Below are 20,969 nucleotides of genomic sequence, written 5' to 3'. Positions count from 1 at the left end.
ACAGCGCGACAAACATTACCTGTCCTTTTATTAACTGCACAAGTAGTGCTGGTCATAGCTGCTGGCTACCTGGCTGTCATGGGTCTGTAGCTCTGTCACCGTTTTAGGGAACATATTTAGTTTTAAAGTAAGTTTCCGGGCTTTTCCTGCCTTTCTGGAGGGATTATATTTCACTAAAAACGATCTAATATGCATGTCCACATAATTATGCATTATTATAATATTTTAAAAAACACACGCTGTATTTTAAAGAACATACATTAAGAAGCAGATTATATTAGATTTATATTTTAAATAAGACAAAATTTGGATTTTACAGCAGTAAAATGATTGTATCTCTACAGTTTAAAAATGTAATAAGCTTTGCCCTGCACAGAGTGGATAGTGAAACAAATGGAATCATCATAAATACATTATTTCATATTTATTACTTCCCCCTCCTCATTGCTTTATTATTGTAGCTCTAGTAATAAATAATAATGTAAGGATTCTGGATCAGCACCGTGATGCCCATAGTATATACAGTATTCTGAAGAAGGTCTAAAATGTCACTGTGTGTGCGTGCATGTGTGTGTTTTATTTAGATGGATTTTTAAAAAAAATATTACTCATGATATAACATTTTCCAGACATGCCTGGTAAGGACATGAGGAGGAAACAGTAGGAGCTGTGTGAGGCTACTAAAAGCAGTGCTATAACATTTTTCTGTCATCATTTAGATTAAGTGCTGGAGTTGTTAGGTGTGGATAATTAAATTATAGTTCATTGCAATAGCAAGTTGTGCCTTGTTCTCAGATGGACAGCAAGTGGAGAGTGATATATGAAATGATGGGATGGAAGGAAGAAGAGAAGCAAAGAGTGATTCACAGGCAGAGCCTAAATTATTTCTCACAGTTTTTTGTTGCCTTATGGTTCCAAGCGCTGTCACCAATCTTTGCATTTTGTTATTATCTCATGACACTTGTTTAATCAGCTACCATCTCTCCTATGGACTTTTTAATGTCTACAGTCTCAGATCAACACAGCCCTGCCCTCCAGCACTATCAGCAGCAGGAGCAGCAGAAACCTCTCAACAGCAACATTGTACTGTGGCTGTAGCTCAGGTGGCAGAGCAGGTCAGCCACTAATCAAAAGGTCGGTGGTTCGATCCCAGGCTGCCTCCTGGCTGCATGCCAAATATCCTTGGGCAAGATACTAACCCCATGTTTGCCTACTGGTGGTGGTGGTCAGAGGGCCCGGTGGCGCCAGTGTCCGGCAGCCTCGCCTCTGTCAGTGCGCCCCAGGGTGGCTGTGGCTACAATGTAGCTTGCTATCGCCTGTGTGTGAATGACTGAATGTAGTGTGAAGCGCTTAGGGGCTTTGCCTTGTTGCCCATATTAGATTCTTGATGAATGTGTGTTGTTGTTATTCAGCCTGGTTCAATGTGCCCCTTTTTAACTTTGAGCACCCGCCCCTTTAAACCTCTCTGCACGTCCCTGCGTGGAAGAACTGAACATTTTATTGTGATAGAAAAATGAATGTATTTAGCAAATAGACTGAGATGAACCATGATGGCAGAACAGAATTGCAGGGGTGAGAGGATTTAGGACAAGATGCCCCCCTGCAATCTAGGAGCTGTTGGTGGTAAAGATGAAAACTGAGGCTTAGATGGAGTTCAATGATTTGTAATGATATAATTCTTAATCCAAATAGGATTTACCACGTAGTCTGTAGACTGCCCCCATCTGGTAACACAGCTCACTGCAGGCAGACGGGCAGTCCCTGGATTGGAGCAGACTGCAAATGCGTCACGCTCTCTGAACCATAAATTCCACTGTAGATGAAGCAGCACTAAGCGATGGAGCAGTGAACTCTTGCCAATGAGCCAACAAACACAAATTGTACTTGTAGAGCAGTTTATTGTGTGGAGAAGAGGGTGTTTGAGATCAATGAGCTGAAGCTGGTATGGTCTAATCAACAGACTGGACAGCGTGCTCTGTTTCCGCATTACAGAGAAACTTGGTCATTAAATCAGAAGTCTCAAAAACTCAGAAAAACTGTGTTTGTGTAATATGAGACACTAGTTGTTGAGGGGTTAAAGAATAACTGACACTCCCCTAACCTGAGGGAGCTGAAGAGATCCTGAAAGAAGAATGGGAGAAAATACCCCAAAATAGGTGCGCCAAGCTTGTAACATCATGCTCAAAACACCTTAAGGACTCAACAAGACTTGAGACTTCAACTAGGTTTGCAAGAATTTTAAGCAAATGTTTCTCATTTTTACACTATGGGGTATTGTGTGCAGAACTTTAAGGTAAAAAGTCGATTTAATGCGTTTTTTAACAATGCTTTAATGTGACAAAATGTGAAACTGGGATGCACTGGAGGCAGGTAGAGGCAAGATGGGAAGTGCAGACAGATCAGAATATATTTAAATTTAAAAAAGACAGATGGCTTAATAAAAACAGCTTTTAAAATGGAAAAAAACAAGGTCTGAAATTTCCATGAAAGCCTTTTTATTTTGAAGCCTTTTTAAAGGCCAGACTAAGCTGGCTAATCAGCAGGAAGAAGACTGGCTGAGCTCTGCTCCTCTGCAGACAAATCCCTGTGGACTGCTGATAACCAGTGGCTATTATCAGGCTATTATCAATGTTACAATTATTCATAAATCAAAACATTATTTACCTATTTATTGGAACAGCAGGTCATGTACACTCTTTAAACATAAACTGAATCTTGAATTTATGAAAATAACTCAAATAAAATACATACATGCTAAACAAACCATAGACACATGAACAGCTGAAAGAACATAATTAGAAGAAAATCAGAATATCATAAAGAGACACTGTTTTTTAAGTATTTTGGGACCCTGCTCTCAGTGTGTTACAACAAATGTCACGGGAGTGGAACGGACTCAGGCGCAGACTGAGGTAGCACAGTTCAACGACACTTTATTAATCACACTGGTGCGCTGTATACACATGAAGGGGGGGAACACCAGGGTCCCGGGGATCAATAGGCTGGGGAGACACACTTCTTCGCACTCGCTCTGCTCCTCGTCCAAACAGTCTCCACACAAGCAGCTCACTCTCCTACTCACGGGGTCCAGGGGTCACAAAAGGGCTGATCCTGGTAAACCTATTTACACAGACGAGGGTAAGTTGAAGGCAAACACGGGAACAGTAGAATCGCAAGGAAGCCAGGCAATACTAACGAGGGTTACTCAATATTCCAGCGACGAATAGCTCAGACCCCAGCCTTAAGAAGAGCCAGAGAACTGCAATTCGCTCGAGATCAGCTGCAGGTGCGTGGGCCAAGGGCAGGAGCCCAATCAGAGCTCTGCCCAGGCAGACAGGTAGGAGAGAGAGAGCGAGAGAAAAACCACAAACACTTGTGGCCACACTGGGCTGGCCGGGGAGGCACAGGGACCATGACAACAAAACTGATCCTTCCAGTTCTGTGTTCTAAAGAAGCAGTATATCCTCCTGACTACCAGCAATGCAAATTTGTCCTCTGTAGAGCACCTTTCTAAACCTGAATATCTCCCATGCACTGCATACTACAGAATTGCCTCCTTTTGGTATCTACAGAGGACATTTAGGGCTTTCCAATGATACCAAATGTGAAGGGGTGGAGCTTTGGGAACTTTAGTTTTTTCATGAAGGAACATGGCGGCCATCGCTGCAAGCACATTTTATGGGAAGAAGAAAAGTAAGTGCATAAAACTTCTTATTGAGCAATTTTTAGCAATGAATGTTGTTAGCATATTTTAAATAAGTCTCTTAATAACACATTAAAACATAGTATGCTTAATTCTAACTTCATTTTAGTATAGTATTGAAGTGTTTAAAAAATGTCCTCCATAGTGGACATTTGTAGTCATTTCCTCCATTTTGTTCTGTTTTTTTAAATGACCAGAAAAGGAGTCCTTTTTAGAAGCAGAAAGAAATTTATTGCAGTTTGATGAGGGAAACCCAGATCTTGAGTTGTCTGATGAAGAAGATCATAGGGAATAAGCCCTTGAAGAAGAAAGAAGGAGGAGCATCAGGGATGGTACTCAGACCTGAACTTGCTGTCATTAAGTGGTTGGACAGTTGTCATGGCATCCTCTGCCTATGGCAATCAACCTCAGGACAGACGCACAAGATGGTCTAAGAAAAACAAAAGGTTTGTCCATGTGCCAAGTCCACTGGCAATTGCTGAGTACACTACCAATATAGGTGACGTGGACCTTGTTGCCGAATGTTGAGTTTCTACAGGATGGTCCCTCACACTCAGAAATTGACAGTATGTGCAGTTTTCTACTTTTTGATCTGGCAATCACCAACTCGTGGCTTCAGTATAGCAGTGACTTGCAGTTTTGGGGGAAGAAACCACTACAGTTCCTTGAGTTCAAACTTCTCCTTGGTGAAGAGTTGAAGAAAATGTTTGCCATCAAAGTTCATTTTTACACGTTTGGCCTTCCAATGTCCTCTGCAGTGGACATGTGATATCTAAAAAATGTAAACTTATTTTTCCCAAAAAATTATTTCAGTCTTCTAATTACCTTAATACGGAGCCCCCCAGGGGACATGGGAGAAAAAAAAATTAGGGAGAAAAAAAAAAAATTAAGACGGACTTTTGCGAGAGCTCGCAAAAGTATTGCGAGCGCTCGCAAAAGTATTGCGAGCGCTCGCAAAACTTTCTCGCGAAAGTTGAATTCCAACAATGGCGGCAGCTACTTAGTTGTAATATTACTCTTTCTGGGTCACAAAATACACTTTTAAGATATTTTGAGGCGTGAATGTAGTTGTGTAAACGTCAGATACCTGCTCGGTTTACAAGACATCACATATTTGCAAAAGTGCTCCGACGTTTTTGGAGATCTGACACCCACTAGCTCGAAGCTAACGGGAGGTCGAGACCTACTACAGCCGGGAGGAACACCGCTTTCCCGGCACATCGTGCCTCGACCTCCCGGTCGGCTTCGAGCTGGCGGCCACTAGCTCGAAGCTAACGGGAGGTCGAGACCTACTACAGCCGGGAGGAACACAGCTTTCCCGGCACATCGTGCCTCGACCTCCCGGTCGGCTTCGAGCTGGCGGCCTCCGAAGAATGCGGCTAAAACTTTTGCGAGCTCTCGCAATACTTTTGCGAGAGCTCGCAAAAGTCCGTCTTAATTATTTTTTTTCCTCCCTAATTTTTTTTTTTTCCTCCCTAATCTTTTTTTTTTCCTCCTTAATTTTTTTTTCTCCCATGTCCCCTGCGGGGCTCCGTACCTTACAAACATTGGGGGATTTAAATTTTTTTTGATTGGACAACATTTTTTTTCCTGGTAGTCAGGATTATATCAGACTATTACAGGTATAGGCATGTGGGAAAGTGGGCGAGTGCAGGCAGATTATTAGGAGCAGAAATCAGGAGTAGACGCTGCAATAGCTGCTTAAGTTAAACTAACCTCAAAGGTCTTTACATGTTAGAGGGAACAAGAGCAATAACAATGATAACATTATGGATAAAGAAAACATGAAGCTGTTTTTCTTGATTCTTCTGTGCTATGGCTCATTCGCAGGTAAGAAAAAAAACGTTAAACCTTTGAGCTCTGTCAGCAGAGTCATCTGACCTAAAGCTGAGTTTTTGCTTTGTTTCACTTTAAAGCTCTTTTAGCCCGAATGTTGTAAACTCAGTTTTTATATTTATTTTCTAGAATTTAAAAGATCATGTTTTATCAGGTATACTTTGACAACTGAATTTCATTGTCACCGCTGCTGTGGGTAGGAGTTGCTTTAAATCTCATTTTACATTCGTTTGGTAAAAGGTAACTAAACTATTCTATTCTATTCTATTCTATTCATGTCAGATGTGACCTATTAAATACGTTTTTTTTTTTTAAGATTTAGGTTCAATATTAATAGTTTTGGACATTCTTGATAATTTGCACATGCAAAGCGTATCAGCCACATTGGTCCTTTAGCCCCAAATCTTTGTCAAAATATAAATTAAAAGCTGCACAGTCCTGCTGTAGAGCCTTCTGTCTCTGTTAGTGCAGATTAAATGAGATTTTTTTGACTGAATAATCTAGTAGTCTATCTGATCTGTCACTGGGCAAGAGAAAGGGTGCAGCCTGGATAACTAAATGAATTATATTTCTGATACTTTTTGTGCATCTGAATTAATTGCTACCATTATAAACATTGTCCTACAGTGAAACACTCGCTGAACTATTTTATCATTGGATCCTCCGGAGTTCTGAACATCTCAGAATTCGCTGGTGTGCTGATGGTTGATGGCGTTCAGATGGGTTACTGTGACGTGAGCAAGAAGATATTGGAACCAAGACAGGAGTGGGCGAAGAACATTTTAAAAAAACACCCTGAGCAACTGGACTGGTACAAGCACAAGTGTTTTGAGGATCAGCCAAACTTCTTCAGAGAGCTGATTTCTAGTTTGAAACAGCAGTTCAATCAAAGTGAAGGTGCAGTATTTCTGTTATACCTTACCCTAAATGATAATGAAACATTGCATATACAAAAACTTCTTACTTTAACCTCATAAGACCCGAACTCTTCAACGGCATGCATTTTTAATTTCTCTTTGATATTTGGGCATATTGGGGCCCGATGAATGTAAAAACAAAGAATTACCAGATTTTTTTTTTTTACCTTATTTTTGTTTTTAAGAAAAATGAGAGCCACATATGAGGATATTCATTTAAAATTTTGATAGAACAGTAGCAGTATAATGTCCTCGTAAGTGGATATCAGGCTCCTGTAGAGCAAAATTGAGTATTTTGGTCTAAATAACCCAAAATGTGATGTCCACATATGTGGACACCACATTTTCATCACATCACATCGCCAGGTCCTAGGAGGTTAAGAACAGATACGTTTAGATTTTGTCTTTAAAATGTTTTATTTTGCAACGGTTTTACAGTTTCTTAGAATTTATAGCCTAGTTGTCAGACAGCTCCAAAGGGGTAATATTACAAAGCAAAATAACGAATGAAGTGCAGCTGTCCAGTTACAGTAGTGCAAACTTTATGTTGCATAGTCACAGGAATGCATATGTACTCATTTGGTGGTGCAAAAAATATATATAAATGTTGTAATACTTCTGATTAGTCATTTATACTTCTGGAATTAAATCTACTATAACACAGACCACACATCAAAAATAGCTGTTCAATCAATGAAATGAATCAATTTTACCTTTCTGCTGAGAAACTAAAGAGATTCCACATCTCCTTTAGACTGTGAGTGTAATCCTTTATTTTTAAATGGACCCAGTTTAAATGCACAGCCGTCACCTCACAGATTCATAGCAGAACCTAGAGCACACTCAGCCATAACATAATTAACTTGAATTAAAGATTTAGTTTAAATCATTAAATTTACATTTTTCATTCATATTCTCATTTTCAGTAGTGTTTTATTCCTTTCTTATTCTTTTATTTTTTATCATTTATCATGCTTTTTAGTAAGAGTTGACAAAAGCACAGACACTCTGTACTTAAGTAGAAATACACTACTTTTAACAAATACTCCAGTAAAAGTTGAATTACTGATTCAACTTCTTTACTCAAGTAAAAGTAAAAAAGTACAGTCTTTGAAATGTGTTCAAACTGAGAAAGTAAAAAGTAGCTCTTTAGAGGACATTTCTATTTTTGTGCAAAGCTAACTGAACCTTGTGTTATATTAACATAATGATAAAGTAATATCAATAGATAAGAATACAAACTTCAGTCTAACTTTTTAAAATTCTAATTATACTCAGCTTGAATCAGAAGAAAAAGAAAGAAAATTAAAACGATTTCCTCTAAACAGGAAAATTTGTACAATCAGGGATTAAAGTGGATTCACAAGTTTGAGGATCCCTAAAACTGGTTGTAATGGTTCAGTGTGGGGAAAAGAATCATAACTCATAATAATTTCTATTGAGAGCTCTAGTAGATTTTCTTAGTGTACAGTCTGCTCTTTATGGATGTACACAACTAAATTTAATCAGATGTCAGCAGATGTTTCATGAGTGTTCCTGGCTGATTTCCATCCTCTACAATGACAGTACACTGTTTATGCTCTTTTCTATTTAGTATAAAGTTGGTATGAAGGTGGAATTTAGTCAGTTGATCTCAGCATCATCACCTGAAATTCATATGGACTCTCTGCTACACTCGATGTAACCTGACTCTGACCATGAAACCACTGCCACTGTGCACCAGTCACACAGTGTTCTTTAAGTTAAATCCATCACAGTACAGACAACTAGCCTGTTTAAAAATGCCAGAGTGTTTCTTTAAATAACACAGTTAGTCTACCTCAGTTTGTTTTGCAGCATGTTTTACAATATGAAAAAAACACATGGTGTTAATAATGAAATCAAATGTTAAAATGATATTAAGGTGTGCAATGTGAAATTTGAATCTAGTGACCTCAGGGTTGGCACTGGCAACATTGATCAGTCACACTGATTTGTCACAGTACTGTGTCTGAAACCCAGCATATATGCTTCAGACTCTGGAATTATGTTCTTTTATTATTATCACCCTTGTCTCCAGGAGTGGCTTTTGATATTGGCGACATGGGCGGTTGCCCAGGGCAGCATCGTGGTGGGGGCAGCATCATGGCTGAGTCCAAATAAAGAAGTTGCTCGCACCCATGGTGCCCCGACATCATGCCAGTGCATTTTGGGGATTGCATGGGCACCGATCTGTTTTCAATTGCCCATTTGCGAGGAGTAAACGTGCCTTTACAAAAACAAAATAAAAACAAACCAAAAGGGCCGTCAACGTTAACGCTGTCATCACGATTAACGCAATTAAAAATTTTAATGCAATTAATCCATCTGGAGTGCAGAAGTACTTAAAATCCCTGAAAAGTCTGTCAACGCATTTGTTGTTTGTCCATTCTGTGCTCCAAATGGGTTGATTGTGTTAAGAAATATTTAGTCGGGTTAATCATGATGACGGTAATAACGCGTTAACGTTGACAGCCTACAACAAACACAAAAACTGAAGACATTATGATATAGACATAATAATTTTGGACCGATGTGTTTTCTAAATTCTTTCACACACATATACGAGAAAAGTGAGCGCGAGGGCCCTTGGTGTGCCTGCTTGCTGCTGTGCTGAAGTCTTACAACACAACCTGTCGAAAGGAGAGGGGGCATGCTGTTTCTAAATAGTGCACATTTCATTCATAATGTTGTTAATCCAAGCCCATTATATATTCATTGTTTCTCCTCGGTTGTGTAAAATCCTAGAAAAAAAAATTAATATACAAGGTGTAGGTCTATTAGTCTGTTAGTTTATGTTGTGGGGTTGAGTGTTGATACTGGAGTGCAAAATTACTGATGGAAGATGGACAAGAAAAGGTCAAAGCCATCAGGTTCTCAGTTTAGAAAAGAAGAGAAAAGTAGAGGAGAAACGGGCAAAAGATGCACGTAAGCAGATTTGGATGCCGGCAGGTGTCATGTCTCCTGAAACTAGGGTCAGGACTCTGCAGTCTATTTACACCTACAGGCCAGTGGACACTCTTTCAATGATGAGGATGTACACATCATCGACAGGGAGGAACACTGGTTTGAGCGCGGAGTCAAGGAGGCCATTTAGATGCAAAGGGAAAGACCATCTCTGAATTGAGTATCTTGTTTTGTTTCTTGTTTTGTTTTTCTTTTTGGTTAAGTTTCTTATTTCGAATTCCTTGTTTTTGATTTTGTTTCCTGTATAGATGTATTATTATGTCCAGCAAAAACGCTACCATTTTCTGTTAACTTCCTGTGTTTTAGACCTGCAATTTGGTCCTACATGCTGCCTGCCACACAGCATAGCCATGGCATGATTAGTGTGCTGGCAGCTGAGTGGTTGATTTTACACAGAAAGAGTACACTATATTACAAAAATATGAAGTGATTGCACAAAAAACACAACATGCAAGTAACACAGCTCCTGTGAATAATTCAGTAATGTGAAAAGAAAATCACCGTGCAGTACTTTTGCGTTAAAAGCACCATATGTATGAATGTTTTGGTCAATACTTGAACAGGGCTGTTGTAAGCTTCAGAGACACATATAAGACTGCAGTCTGGCTTCCTTGTCCCAACGCTGTACAGTCATATTTTTTGGGGGGCGGAGGGGTGTGTGTGTTAAAAGATTTCTAGAAATGAGAGCGTGTCCATCAAATGTTGGATGGATACCATTTCACCTAATCACAGGTTTTCAACAGAAAGTTGTGCAATTATTTACAAAGCCCACATAATTTTCTGGACACTCCTCAGACTGCTTGTTGTTTAAGGAAGACTAAGAAAAAACTGTGAAGAAGGGGGGAAAAAATAACCGAAGTACTAAAGTGCTCCATAGTATAGTGGTTTACATCTTCACCTAATAAGCAAAAGATCCCCTGTTCAGTTCTCAGAAGAGACACAAATCCTTTTGGGGTTGTGTCGGGAAGGGCATTTTGTATAAAACAAAACAAATTGACAGTTGCTCCCCATCTGTTTGGGTTTTCAACTGCAACACATCATACTACAACTTTTTTTAATACACTATACTGCCAAAAGTAGTCAATTGTCTTCCTTCATATGGATATGGACTTGAATGATATCCCATTCTTAATCTACAGGGTCTAGTATGATTTTGGCCCACCCTTTGCAGCTACAAGAGTTTGAGGTTTGTTTGTTGTTTTTTTGGCTCACAGTGTCCACTCTTAATAACCCCAACGGCGTTCTTTTAGGTTGAGGTCGGGACTCTGTGCAGGCCAGTCAAATTCTTCCACACAAAAATTGCTCATCCATGTTTTTAGAGAATTTGCTCTATGTACTTTGGGTGCTGCCATCTTTTAACAAGAATGGATATCCCTAAGCTGTTCCAACAAAGTTGGTAGCATAAAATTGTCTAAAATATCTTTGGCATTGTGCTTAGTAATGTAATGCTTGGATCCAGGTTCTCGGCAATAGAAAACCATTCCATAAAGCTCTGTTCTTGAGCTAATCCAAAGGAAGCATGAAGTTTGAAAGTCTGTATTGATTAACTCTCCAGAAAGTTGGTGACCACTATGTGCCTCTAGTGTCCCTGCTCTGTGATTTTATGTGGTCTACCTCTTCAAGGCTGAATTTGTCATTCCTAATCACTTACACTTTGTTATAATCCCACTAACAGCTGACTGGAATATTAGGTAGCAAGGAAATTTCAAATGGACTTGTTGAACATGGTACCACGATGGAATTCACTGAGCTTCTGAAAGTGACCCATTCTCTGAAAACTGTTTGTAGAAGCAGTCTGCATGCCTCGGGGTTTGATTTTATGCACCTGTGGCTATAAAAGCGATTGAAACACCTGAATTCAGTGAACACTTTTAGTAATAGTATATTACAACTGATATGCAGTCACTTCCATGACCTAAGAGGAAAATAGTTAATAAAACAAGTATAAAATACAATTCTGAGTACTGCTATATTTGCACATGAGGCACAACTTTCTTACCTAAAAGTTGGGTTTGCAGTTGGCTGTAATTGTTGCTCAGTTTGTTGTATTTGTTCTGCAGCTGCTCTTTTTCCAAAGTGACTGAAATATCTGCTTAGAAATAAAACAAAGCAAAAACGAAAAAAACATCTAAATATTCAACTTTATAAATACAGCCATATTTTTATTGTAAAAATCAGCATCACACTTTTTTTCCAAACTAATTTTGTTATTCATTGTTAAGTGACTAAGAACATTGGTTAGCATATGACTAATAACAAACATGGACAGGTCTATTAACAGCAGATTAGAATATTTAACATAGAGGATTAAACTATAACTTTAGAAAATATGGACAAATTAAACAGCAGAAAAAAACAGCTGCCACAGACAGACCATCTGTATCTCAAAAGGAAAAGTATAGTGTGTGTAGTATTAAGAAGAGATGTATGAATGATAATGGTGAGTTAGAAGATATATCAGTTTCACAGATTTGATTTTCATGAATCACAGGATGAACTGACTATAACTACAATTGCATTTCCATTTAAATAACAGTCTGATGTTGTTTGATGTTGCTAGTTCTAGCCTTATTCCTTCAGCTGCAGCTCCAATCTGAGGCTAAATGCTGTGAGAGCAAGCAAAGAGCAAACATTTAGACTATATCTAAGACCTACAGATCCTCCCATTAACAGCACACCAGTGCTTGTAGATGTTGATCAGGCATGGTCACGCTATTTCCCAGTGAACTGATTGCTCAGTAAGCAGTTGCATAGTATATAATGATCTCAAACCCCTGTAAGATCTCAAGCTTAGGACTAAACTTGAAAATAATGCTTTATGGTACAGGTCTCAGGAGTCAAATAAGGAAGATGGTTAGCTTAGCATTCTTTAGTGGGCTTACAACATTAAAATGACTGTAAAACGATGTATATGATGATATATAAGGAGAAGATATGCCTACTCTGGTTACATTGTCAATTAAAGAAAAAGAAAAAACCTCAGCAGTGGTCATATTGCAGAAGCAGTGTAACACATATGGGGAAACACTGTAGGGCGGTTGCTTTAAATGGAAATATGAAGTCAGAAGAGGAAGGAAAGAATAGCAGACTTGCAGCATCAAATAATGTTGCTTAAAAATATCTAATGTGGAAATAATACTGCCGTCGTTATTGGAATAAAATTCCTCACAGCGTGTCGTGATTCCAGCGAGAATCAGAAGATACAGCACTCCCAGGCACACTTTAAAAGCTCTGAAACAGCTTCTTTTCTTCTGTGTTTGTCCATCTATAAAGAAACCATTAAGCTTTGCTTGTTCCATATTCAGTTTTTCAGAAAAAACTGAATACTCAAACGTGTTTGAGTCCATAAGAAAAGATTCATTCTTATATCTGGAGGAATAAATATATTTCAATAAATATTAACGTTAGCCCGCGACTTTGTTCTTGTTTTGAATTTTGGCCCACTGTGTATTTGAGTTTGACACCCCTGTTATAGAATCATCAAACCATTTGTTTCCACAGCATGATGCGTATCAGCAACATTCCTGTCCTAGCAGCTCTGTCTGAACATGCTGAGACCTGCTTCACTCAAACAGAAAAAAATCTCACAGAACTTCCGAAGTCCATATGAGCCTGAGGAAAAAGAGAAATAGTGATGGACATGAAACAGAAGCTTAAATGCCTTCTAAGTTTTCTTTCTATTGAACAGCTGTAGATATTAAACATCTCATGAAAATGAAATGAAGTTGTAGTAAATATGTAAAAAAAAAACCATCTCTATTTAATAAATGCAAGTTTACTATTTTTCTATTTACTCCCATGCCACGAACTCTTCCAGAGTCACATCTGTGGCAGCATTATTAATTCTTGTAATTTATTTGAAGGCATGCATATACGCACACATACACAAACACACAGGATCCGTTTCTGCACCATTTGTAAGAACTGAAATACGAGACCTTTAGCTCCACCTGCTGGTGTGTTCAGCTGCCTGTAACGTTAAAGTTCTGATGTAAAGAACAATATTTTCACCAAATGGAATAAAATGAAAGAACCAACTGAGAAGTAAACAAATAAAAAACAAAAAAACAAACGGGAAAGATGCGAGAATGAGAATATTGTCTGTAATGTGATGTTTGAATGTTTTTTCTGTTTTTTATTGTTTTTTTTTTTGTTTTGTTTTTTTATGTTGGCTGATATGTGAGAATAACTAGTGGAGATCCTAACAGAAAATTAGGAACTTGCCTTCTATCAGGCAAGTTGTTTCTGGGATCTCCTGCGAGCCACTCACCCAGTTTGGGGAGCACTACACCGAGTGCCCCAATTACCACTGGGAACACTGGTGCCTTTTCCCTCCAATTCAATTCAATTCAATTTTATTTATATAGCGCCAAATCACAACAAAAGTTGCCTCAAGGCGCTTCATAGATACAGAGAAAAACCCAACAATCATATGACCCCCTATGAGCAAGCACTTTGGCAACAGTCTTCTTGAGCTCTTCTCTAAGCCCTTGCTATTACTCCAGCTTCTCGTGTTCATTTTTTGTGATTTTGCTGTCACTCGGTATAGCAACATCTGTCACTATAGCCATCTTCCTCAGCTTGCCCTCCACTACTACTTCCACTTGGTTAGGCATCACCAGTTTTTCTGTCTGTATTTAAAAGTCCCTCATGATCTCACTTTGAATATTTGTCACACTTAAATGTTTCAGATCAAATAGATCACAAAAGTTAACACCAAATGTAGTTTCTGAATTAAGATGTTTATTAACAATTGAAAAAAAAAAGGAAGCCTACATATTCCTGTGCGAAAAAGGGATTGCTCCCCCAACAATTAACTGTGGTGTTTCTTTGTGAAGCTGAGTTCTCTTTCTTCATTACTGTCACAACTGTTCTCAAGAAATCACTCAAACAGGACCTGCTTGTCAAAGTGCAATACCAATCCTCAAAAGCCAGACGTGATGCCGTGATTAAAGGAAACTCAGAAACAAATGAGAAACAAATAAAAAAAACATAATAATGCTTTAAATTTACTTTTACTTGGTTACTTTTTGACACTTTACAGAAAACAGTTTGTACCACTTTCCACAAGTCTATGAGTTCAGCAAAGCATCTTCAGTAGAGAGTCATTATATGTAAACAACTTGGGAAGGATTTTTCTGCTTTCATCAGTGTAGTACAGAATCTTGTTAATTCTGTGTTATTACAAGGAAAAAATAGCATCAGATGATGGAGCATGATTTATTTACACAGTTTAAAAAGATGTATCATTCATTTGTTTTAAACAGCTCTTTCTCAGCAGTTGTTCTTTCAGTGTCTCTTCTCCTAAAGTCTCCCTCCTCTCCAGTCAGCTGCCAGCTACAAGTTTCTACCCTGAGAGAGCCACGATCTTCAGGAGGAAAGATGGAAGGACATCCATGAATGTGTTTAAAGGAGAGATTTTCTATAACCATAATGTGACCTTCCAGACAGATTACAGTACCCCATGCTCCGTGTGAAAACAGAAAGGGGCTACTGTATAAAAATGGTTCTTAAAGAACCATTTTTAAAAAGGTTCTTTGAAAAACCATTAAAGGTGCCCCAAAGAACCATTTCTTGATGGTTCTTTGGGGCACCTTTAAAGGTTCTTCAATGAACCACTGAAAGAAATGGTTCTTCAAAGAACCATTGTTTGAAAGGTTCTTTGTGGCACCAAAAAAGGTTCTTCTATGGCATCAGTCTAAAGAACCACTTTTGGTTCCAGTTGGAACCTTTATTTTTCTGAGTGTAGTAAGAGAAAAAGTAACATGGCTTTCTTTTTCCAAGGTTACAACTCAGAATCTAACATGTGTCTGTTTTTACTTTCTCTTTGCAATTCTTCCCTCATTTTCTGTCCTCCAGGAGACTCCCTCCTCTCCAGTCAGCTGCCACGCAACAGGTTGCTATCCTCAAAGAGCCGTGATATTCTGGAGAAAGAATGGAAGGAGCTTCAGTGCTCTGCTGGGGTTATACAGTACTGTGAGATCTTTAAGCTAAGATGGGGCATGAATATGTAGGAGAACAATTCTTACATGTTAGAGAGACTCCAAGATTTTAAGGCGTAGTGCGAGTTCACATAAGCCAGATCACATTAATAAACAGGTCATCATTGAGTAAGAGAGAAATGTGGTATAGCTGGTGCCTCAGTTAGATTTGATATGGAAATACGCACTGGAAGAGACCAGAATACTTAAATCAGCCCTCACATTTTTCATTACTTTTACTTATTTTTTCCAGCCAAATGTTAAACATGAGGTAATTTTCTAATCAGATGTTATAGATGAGGTTTCCAGTGAATGTAAAGAGTAGAAATGCAAACCAGAATTTCACTGCTGCAATTGTCTGTAACTAACTGCATGCACTTCAGTAATTATTTAATTTATTTCTTTTTATATTCATACTAGAAAAAAAGCAATATCTGACTAATATTTCATATTATCTGTTCCATTGATATCGTACAGATAAAAATATTGGTAACAGCATTGTTTGTTTCTGTGGGTATGTTCTTGGTTAGCAGTTCTTGTCATTACCGCTTGATTATAGTACACCTGAACTATCCAGCGCTGGCTCTGCACTTAGGATGTATCATGATTTAATAGTTCGTTAGTTTTTATTTTCATGTGCTATGAAACAAGTGTGTGTTTCACTTTACATGTTTGAACCTTAGGGGTGACACAGCACTTTGTATTGCTAGAAAAACTTTTTAATTGTGGACCCTTTGCTGTCAACTATTTTAATGTTTGATATTGGCAGACCTTAAAGAGATCATAGTTTTGTTTTATGTATGGTAATGTTCAAAGTCTTTGGCCCCTCCACATATCTTTATATTTTGCTGGGCAAATTTGGTTACCAGGAACAGTAATTTCTTGACAAATGTGCAATCATACAGGTGTGGTGAAAAGTTTAGATTCACTCCTTATGGGTATGAGTGTTATGGGAATTTGGGTTTTTAATGATTTAGCTGAACTGTTTTTTGTTTTTTTTTTACCTGAATGGTATGATTGTACAGTATTGTATCTTTAATGACTTTAAAAAGCAAGAATTGGGTGCACATGTTTTTAATTTATTGAGGAGAACAAACAGCTATATGGCAGCTGTGTCACTGACAACTGACAATCTAAATGTTCTTGCTTAACAATGACTGTAAAAAAATCAACACTGATCAGAAACTTTTATTCCTCATTTATGCAAACAGATTGAAAATTGGAATTATTTCAAATATACAGTTATGTTGTTTAAAAATGTTCAGTATAAATGAGTTTTTAGCTTCAGCCTAAACTGAAAATGTATACACAATCTGAAGACAAATAAAACAAAGCTCAAAATCAAGATCTTTTTTTAAATTTTTTGTTTTTTATTATTTGTTGGTAATAATTTCATGTGGTCTTTAGTGAACAGTTCCACAAGTTCTTGTTACTCTTCTGGGCTTTTAAATAAAGCGAGTAATCTTCTTTGTAACGCCAAGTAAACTTTAGCGTACACATGAAAACATCCTAGAGAAGATATTTGGTCTTCTCAATGGGGCCTTACTTTTGAAAATTCTGACAATCATTTTGTCAAGTCTTGGATTTCCATTATTCATAAACCCCAGGACATTGTCAGCACCTCTCCACTTTTCCCGGAGTTCATTGTATACTGTCACAGTGAGATCTTCCATGTTCTCCAAGGAGATTTCAAGATTTTGGGACACAATTTTAGCCCAGATCTTTTCGGTAAGCCTCTGTATAACTTCTTCAGCTGGACGCCATTTCTTCAACCCCTTTATGTTGCTCATTGCGTGCATAACCAGATCTCTGGCAAGGCGTTCCACAAGTTCTCTGTACTCGTCTCGGTTTTTAGATAAAGTGAGTATTCTTTTGGGTAATGCCAGCAGATGTCTGGTGAATGTTGGGACAGTAATATCATCCTCAAGCTCTTCCTTCAGACTTGAAATCAAATCTTTTTCCTTGCACTTATGCGCTCTACAAAGATTGGTGAAAATGGCTTTCGCCATACTGGGCAGCCTCTTTGGACATAGATCCAAATGTTTTCCCTCAATTTCAGGCCAGATTTTCTCAAGCAGACGATAACAGTTGGGAATCCTTGTGGAGTCTTTGTGTTTAGGGGAGACTTTGTTTAAGGCCCGTGAAACTACCAACTGAGTAAGTGCATAAACAAACATTTTTTCTGCAGACACATCATCAGATGCCAGACTGATGACAGAAGAAGAATCAACTTCTGACTCATGTACAGCTGGAATCACAGGCTTTTCCACGGGACAAGCTTCTATTTTGTCCCAGTGTTTTGTATCAGCTGTGGGCTTTTTCTCCATACAGCTTTTCTTTGGTTCTGCTGTGGCTTGGGATTGTGTGTCCACATGCTGAAGACTTGCACTGGCCTCTGTCTCCAGTTCCGGAGTTTCGGTTTTCTTATCATCACCACAGTTGTCTACAGATATTTCTGTAACCATGTCTTCCTTTGCTGGTGTTACCCCTGTTTTCTCATGGGAATCAGCGTCCACTGACTCAAGACACTCCTCTGTCAGTGTGGACACCGGAGCTCCCTTCTCCATGGTTGTCTCTGTTGCATCCACTAACATGGAGCAAAGTGATGTTGTGGCAGGTATGTCTGCTCCGGTGTCCACATGCTGAAGACTTGCACTGGCCCCTGTCTCCAGTTCCGGAGTTTCGGTTTTCTTATCATCACCACAGTTGTCTACAGATATTTCTGTAACCATGTCTTCCTTTGCTGGTGTTACCCCTGTTTTCTCATGGGAATCAGCGTCCACTGACTCAAGACACTCCTCTGTCAGTGTGGACACCGGAGCTCCCTTCTCCATGGTTGTCTCTGTTGCATCCACTAACATGGAGCAAAGTGATGTTGTGGCAGGTATGTCTGCTCTTTGTGAACTAAATGTGTTTAAATGTTGCTCGCTGTTCTGATGCATGAATGCGCTCTGAACTAAATCGCAGGTGTTTATGGAGTTCTGGAGTTCTATTTATAGGGTCGTGTCCTGTAGGCCCCGCCCACTGCCCTTTGATAATTGCCAAGCCCCGCCCACATCGAATGACTGTTGCCTAGCAATCGCTAGATGATAGTAGCACGGATGGGCACAGCCACTGTGACGTCATCCAGTGTTCTTGATCAAAGAGAAGTAAGTGTTGGCTTTCTTGCTGCTCAGCAATTGATAACAAAGAACCTTGAAATGTGTTTTTAGCTAAACTTTGACACAGCTGCAGGACATATATATATACAAAGCGGGTGATCGTGGCTCAAGAGTTGGGAGTTCGCCTTGTAATCGGAAGGTTGCCAGTTCGAGCCCCGGCTTGGACAGTCTCGTCGTTGTGTCCTTGGGCAAGATACTTCACCCGTTGCCTACTGGTGGTGGTCAGAGGGCCTGGTGGCGCCAGTGTCTGGCAGCCTCGCCTCTGTCAGTGCGCCCCAGGGTGGCTGTGGCTACAATGTAGCTTGCCATCACCAGTGTGTGAATGGGTGGATGACTGGATATGTAAAGCGCTTTGGGGTCCTTAGGGACTAGTAAAGCGCTATATAAATACAGGCCATTTACCATTTACATATACATATAGTAGCTTCTCATTAATATTAAGTAGCTTCTCATTGTTATTAATGTCCTGCAATAAATAGATAAATACAAAAAGGGTTTTAAAAAGTGTGTAAGAGCCAAAGTGAATGTTTCTGTTTTGTTTATTTATTGTGGTGGCACAGGTGTTTAGATTTTCCTGCACCTCAGGTGATCGCGTGTTATTTACGTGACACAGGCGTTCTCATCAGGGAGGAGGTGGCTCGGGTGTTCACCCACTATTTTCACAACAGTGATGTGTATATATGTGTGTTGTGGGTGCACAAGTATGCATATATGTCTGTAAATTGTATATCTTTTGACGTATTACTGGGGTTAAATAAATAAAAATTACATGCATTATGTAATGTAATTGTAATGAATTTCTGAGTGAAGAAAAAGTGTTGACTATTAATTACAAAATAGTGGAAAGGGGGTGGGATTAAATAAGCTTATGCTTCTTCCTCGTCCTTTTGAACATGTAAGTTACTTATAAATATTGTTGCTTTGTTTTCCTTTTGTTTGTTTGTCTCTTTTTTCCCCTGTTGTTTTTATTTAAACATGTTTAAAATAAAGATTCAATACAAATACAAATGCTCACAAATGATGTAAGTTAATACATGCGCTATTTGTTTTGATTGAAAGCAAACGTTTATTGTTTAAGTTTTAAATAAATACGTGAAACACAAGTGGGACTTAGTATGGCTTATTGGAGACGCGTCACAGTACAGAAACAAACTCAGCCGGCAGCGGCTTTATTTGTGGATAGAAGTCGCAACAATGGGTTAAGATATTTTCAAGATTTAATTGCAGGTCGGCGTCCATGCGTCTGTGATGTCTGAGCGGGCGATGCTTGGACCGACGCGGGACAGCAGCTCCTCAAACTGGGCGAGGGACAGACGGTGGTACCGCTGAAAGTGGCCGTCAGCCAGACGCATCTCCTGGAGCAAGTGGTGAAACTCACCAAACTGCTCACACTCGTGGAGGACCTGATGGACCCAGGTACGGTCAGGATGTCCTTTACGCCGCTGCTCTGCTCTCCACAGTAAATAGAGAAGGGAGACTCTCTCTTCAAACGCTAGATCGACAGCTGCCATCTTGCAAACATACCGTCTGGCACTACTTCCTCCCACATTTCTGGTTCACGCACGTGAAAATTGCATATTTTAACACTAGGAGTCCCAGGCTTCTACCTTTCTACCTTTAAAACCCGGAGAGCAGCCAAATGGCTGGTAGGCTTTTAGCTAAGCTTTAGCTTCAGCCAAGTGGAAGCTAAATTGGCTAGTCATTCATATGTAAATTAGGTTGTTACCTGGGAATTCTGGAGGGAGGGGAGTGGGGGTGTGTGATTGAGGGGGTGGGGGAGCTGCAAAAAGCTGTGAACTTCCTTTTGTGTTTCATCTTGATGCATTCTCAATCATCCAGGGAAATAAATCTCCAAAAGTCACCAACTGAGTGTTTCAGTTTGCCATCTTAGGGAGAAATCAACACACCTTATATATATATTTGTATATATATATATATATATATATATATATATATATATATATATATATATATATATATATATATATATATATTAAGTAGCTTCTCATTATTATTAATGTCCTGCAGCTGTGTCAAAGTTTAGCTAAAAACACATTTCAAGGTTCTTTGTTATCAATTGCTGAGCAGCAAGAAAGCCAACACTTACTTCTCTTTGATCAAGAACACTGGATGACGTCACAGTGGCTGTGTCCATCCGTGCTACTATCATCTAGCGATTGCTAGGCAACAGTCATTCGATGTGGGCGGGGCTTGGCAATTATCAAAGGGCAGTGGGCGGGGCCTACAGGACACGACCCTATAAATAGAACTCCAGAACTCCATAAACACCTGCGATTTAGTTCAGAGCGCATTCATGCATCAGAACAGCGAGCAACATTTAAACACATTTAGTTCACAAAGAGCAGACATACCTGCCACAACATCA

The 20,969-nt window shown here is 39.1% G+C and overlaps 1 protein-coding gene and 1 long non-coding RNA gene across 3 annotated transcripts; one reads left to right on the top strand and one right to left on the bottom strand.

Moving 5' to 3' along the window:
* Positions 1-2,844: 2,844 nt before the first annotated feature.
* On the bottom strand, positions 2,845-15,308 carry LOC146710918 (uncharacterized). The gene is made up of 3 exons (XR_014920052.1): positions 15,262-15,308; positions 11,441-11,530; positions 2,845-3,120 (listed from the first exon to the last, which is right to left on the bottom strand). It is a non-coding gene; the product is annotated as an uncharacterized LOC146710918 (long non-coding RNA).
* LOC146710917 (uncharacterized) lies at positions 3,225-15,455 on the top strand. Of its 2 annotated transcripts, none has more exons than XM_085453598.1 (3): positions 3,225-3,693; positions 6,167-6,436; positions 15,301-15,455. In XM_085453598.1, the coding sequence occupies exons 1-3, from the start codon at positions 3,651-3,653 to the stop codon at positions 15,453-15,455; spliced, it is 468 nt and encodes a 155-aa protein (XP_085309724.1). In that variant the 5' UTR covers positions 3,225-3,650. The 2 variants fall into 2 exon arrangements, with proteins under 2 accessions (XP_085309724.1, XP_085309723.1); XM_085453597.1 differs by lacking the exon at positions 3,225-3,693 and adding an exon at positions 5,378-5,533.
* The last annotated feature ends 5,514 nt before the right edge of the window (positions 15,456-20,969 follow it).

Source organism: Copadichromis virginalis, linkage group LG4, assembly GCF_057382275.1.
Source record: "Copadichromis virginalis isolate Kocher_CV1m ecotype Utaka linkage group LG4, C_Virginalis_male_GT1.1, whole genome shotgun sequence".
Classification (NCBI taxonomy): Eukaryota; Metazoa; Chordata; class Actinopteri; order Cichliformes; family Cichlidae; genus Copadichromis; species Copadichromis virginalis.
Note: the sequence above shows the minus strand (reverse complement) of the source record. Positions and strands in the feature narration are given on the sequence as shown.

Bases quoted from the DNA above. Each gene is read 5' to 3' on its own strand.
- LOC146710917 (XM_085453597.1), top strand. From the start codon at position 5,473: ATGGATAAAGAAAACATGAAGCTGTTTTTCTTGATTCTTCTGTGCTAT. The intron at 5,534-6,166 runs GTAAGAAAAAAA...ATTGTCCTACAG, and splicing joins GTGCTATGGCTCATTCGCAG to TGAAACACTCGCTGAACTAT. The intron at 6,437-15,300 runs GTGCAGTATTTC...TCTGTCCTCCAG, and splicing joins GCAGTTCAATCAAAGTGAAG to GAGACTCCCTCCTCTCCAGT.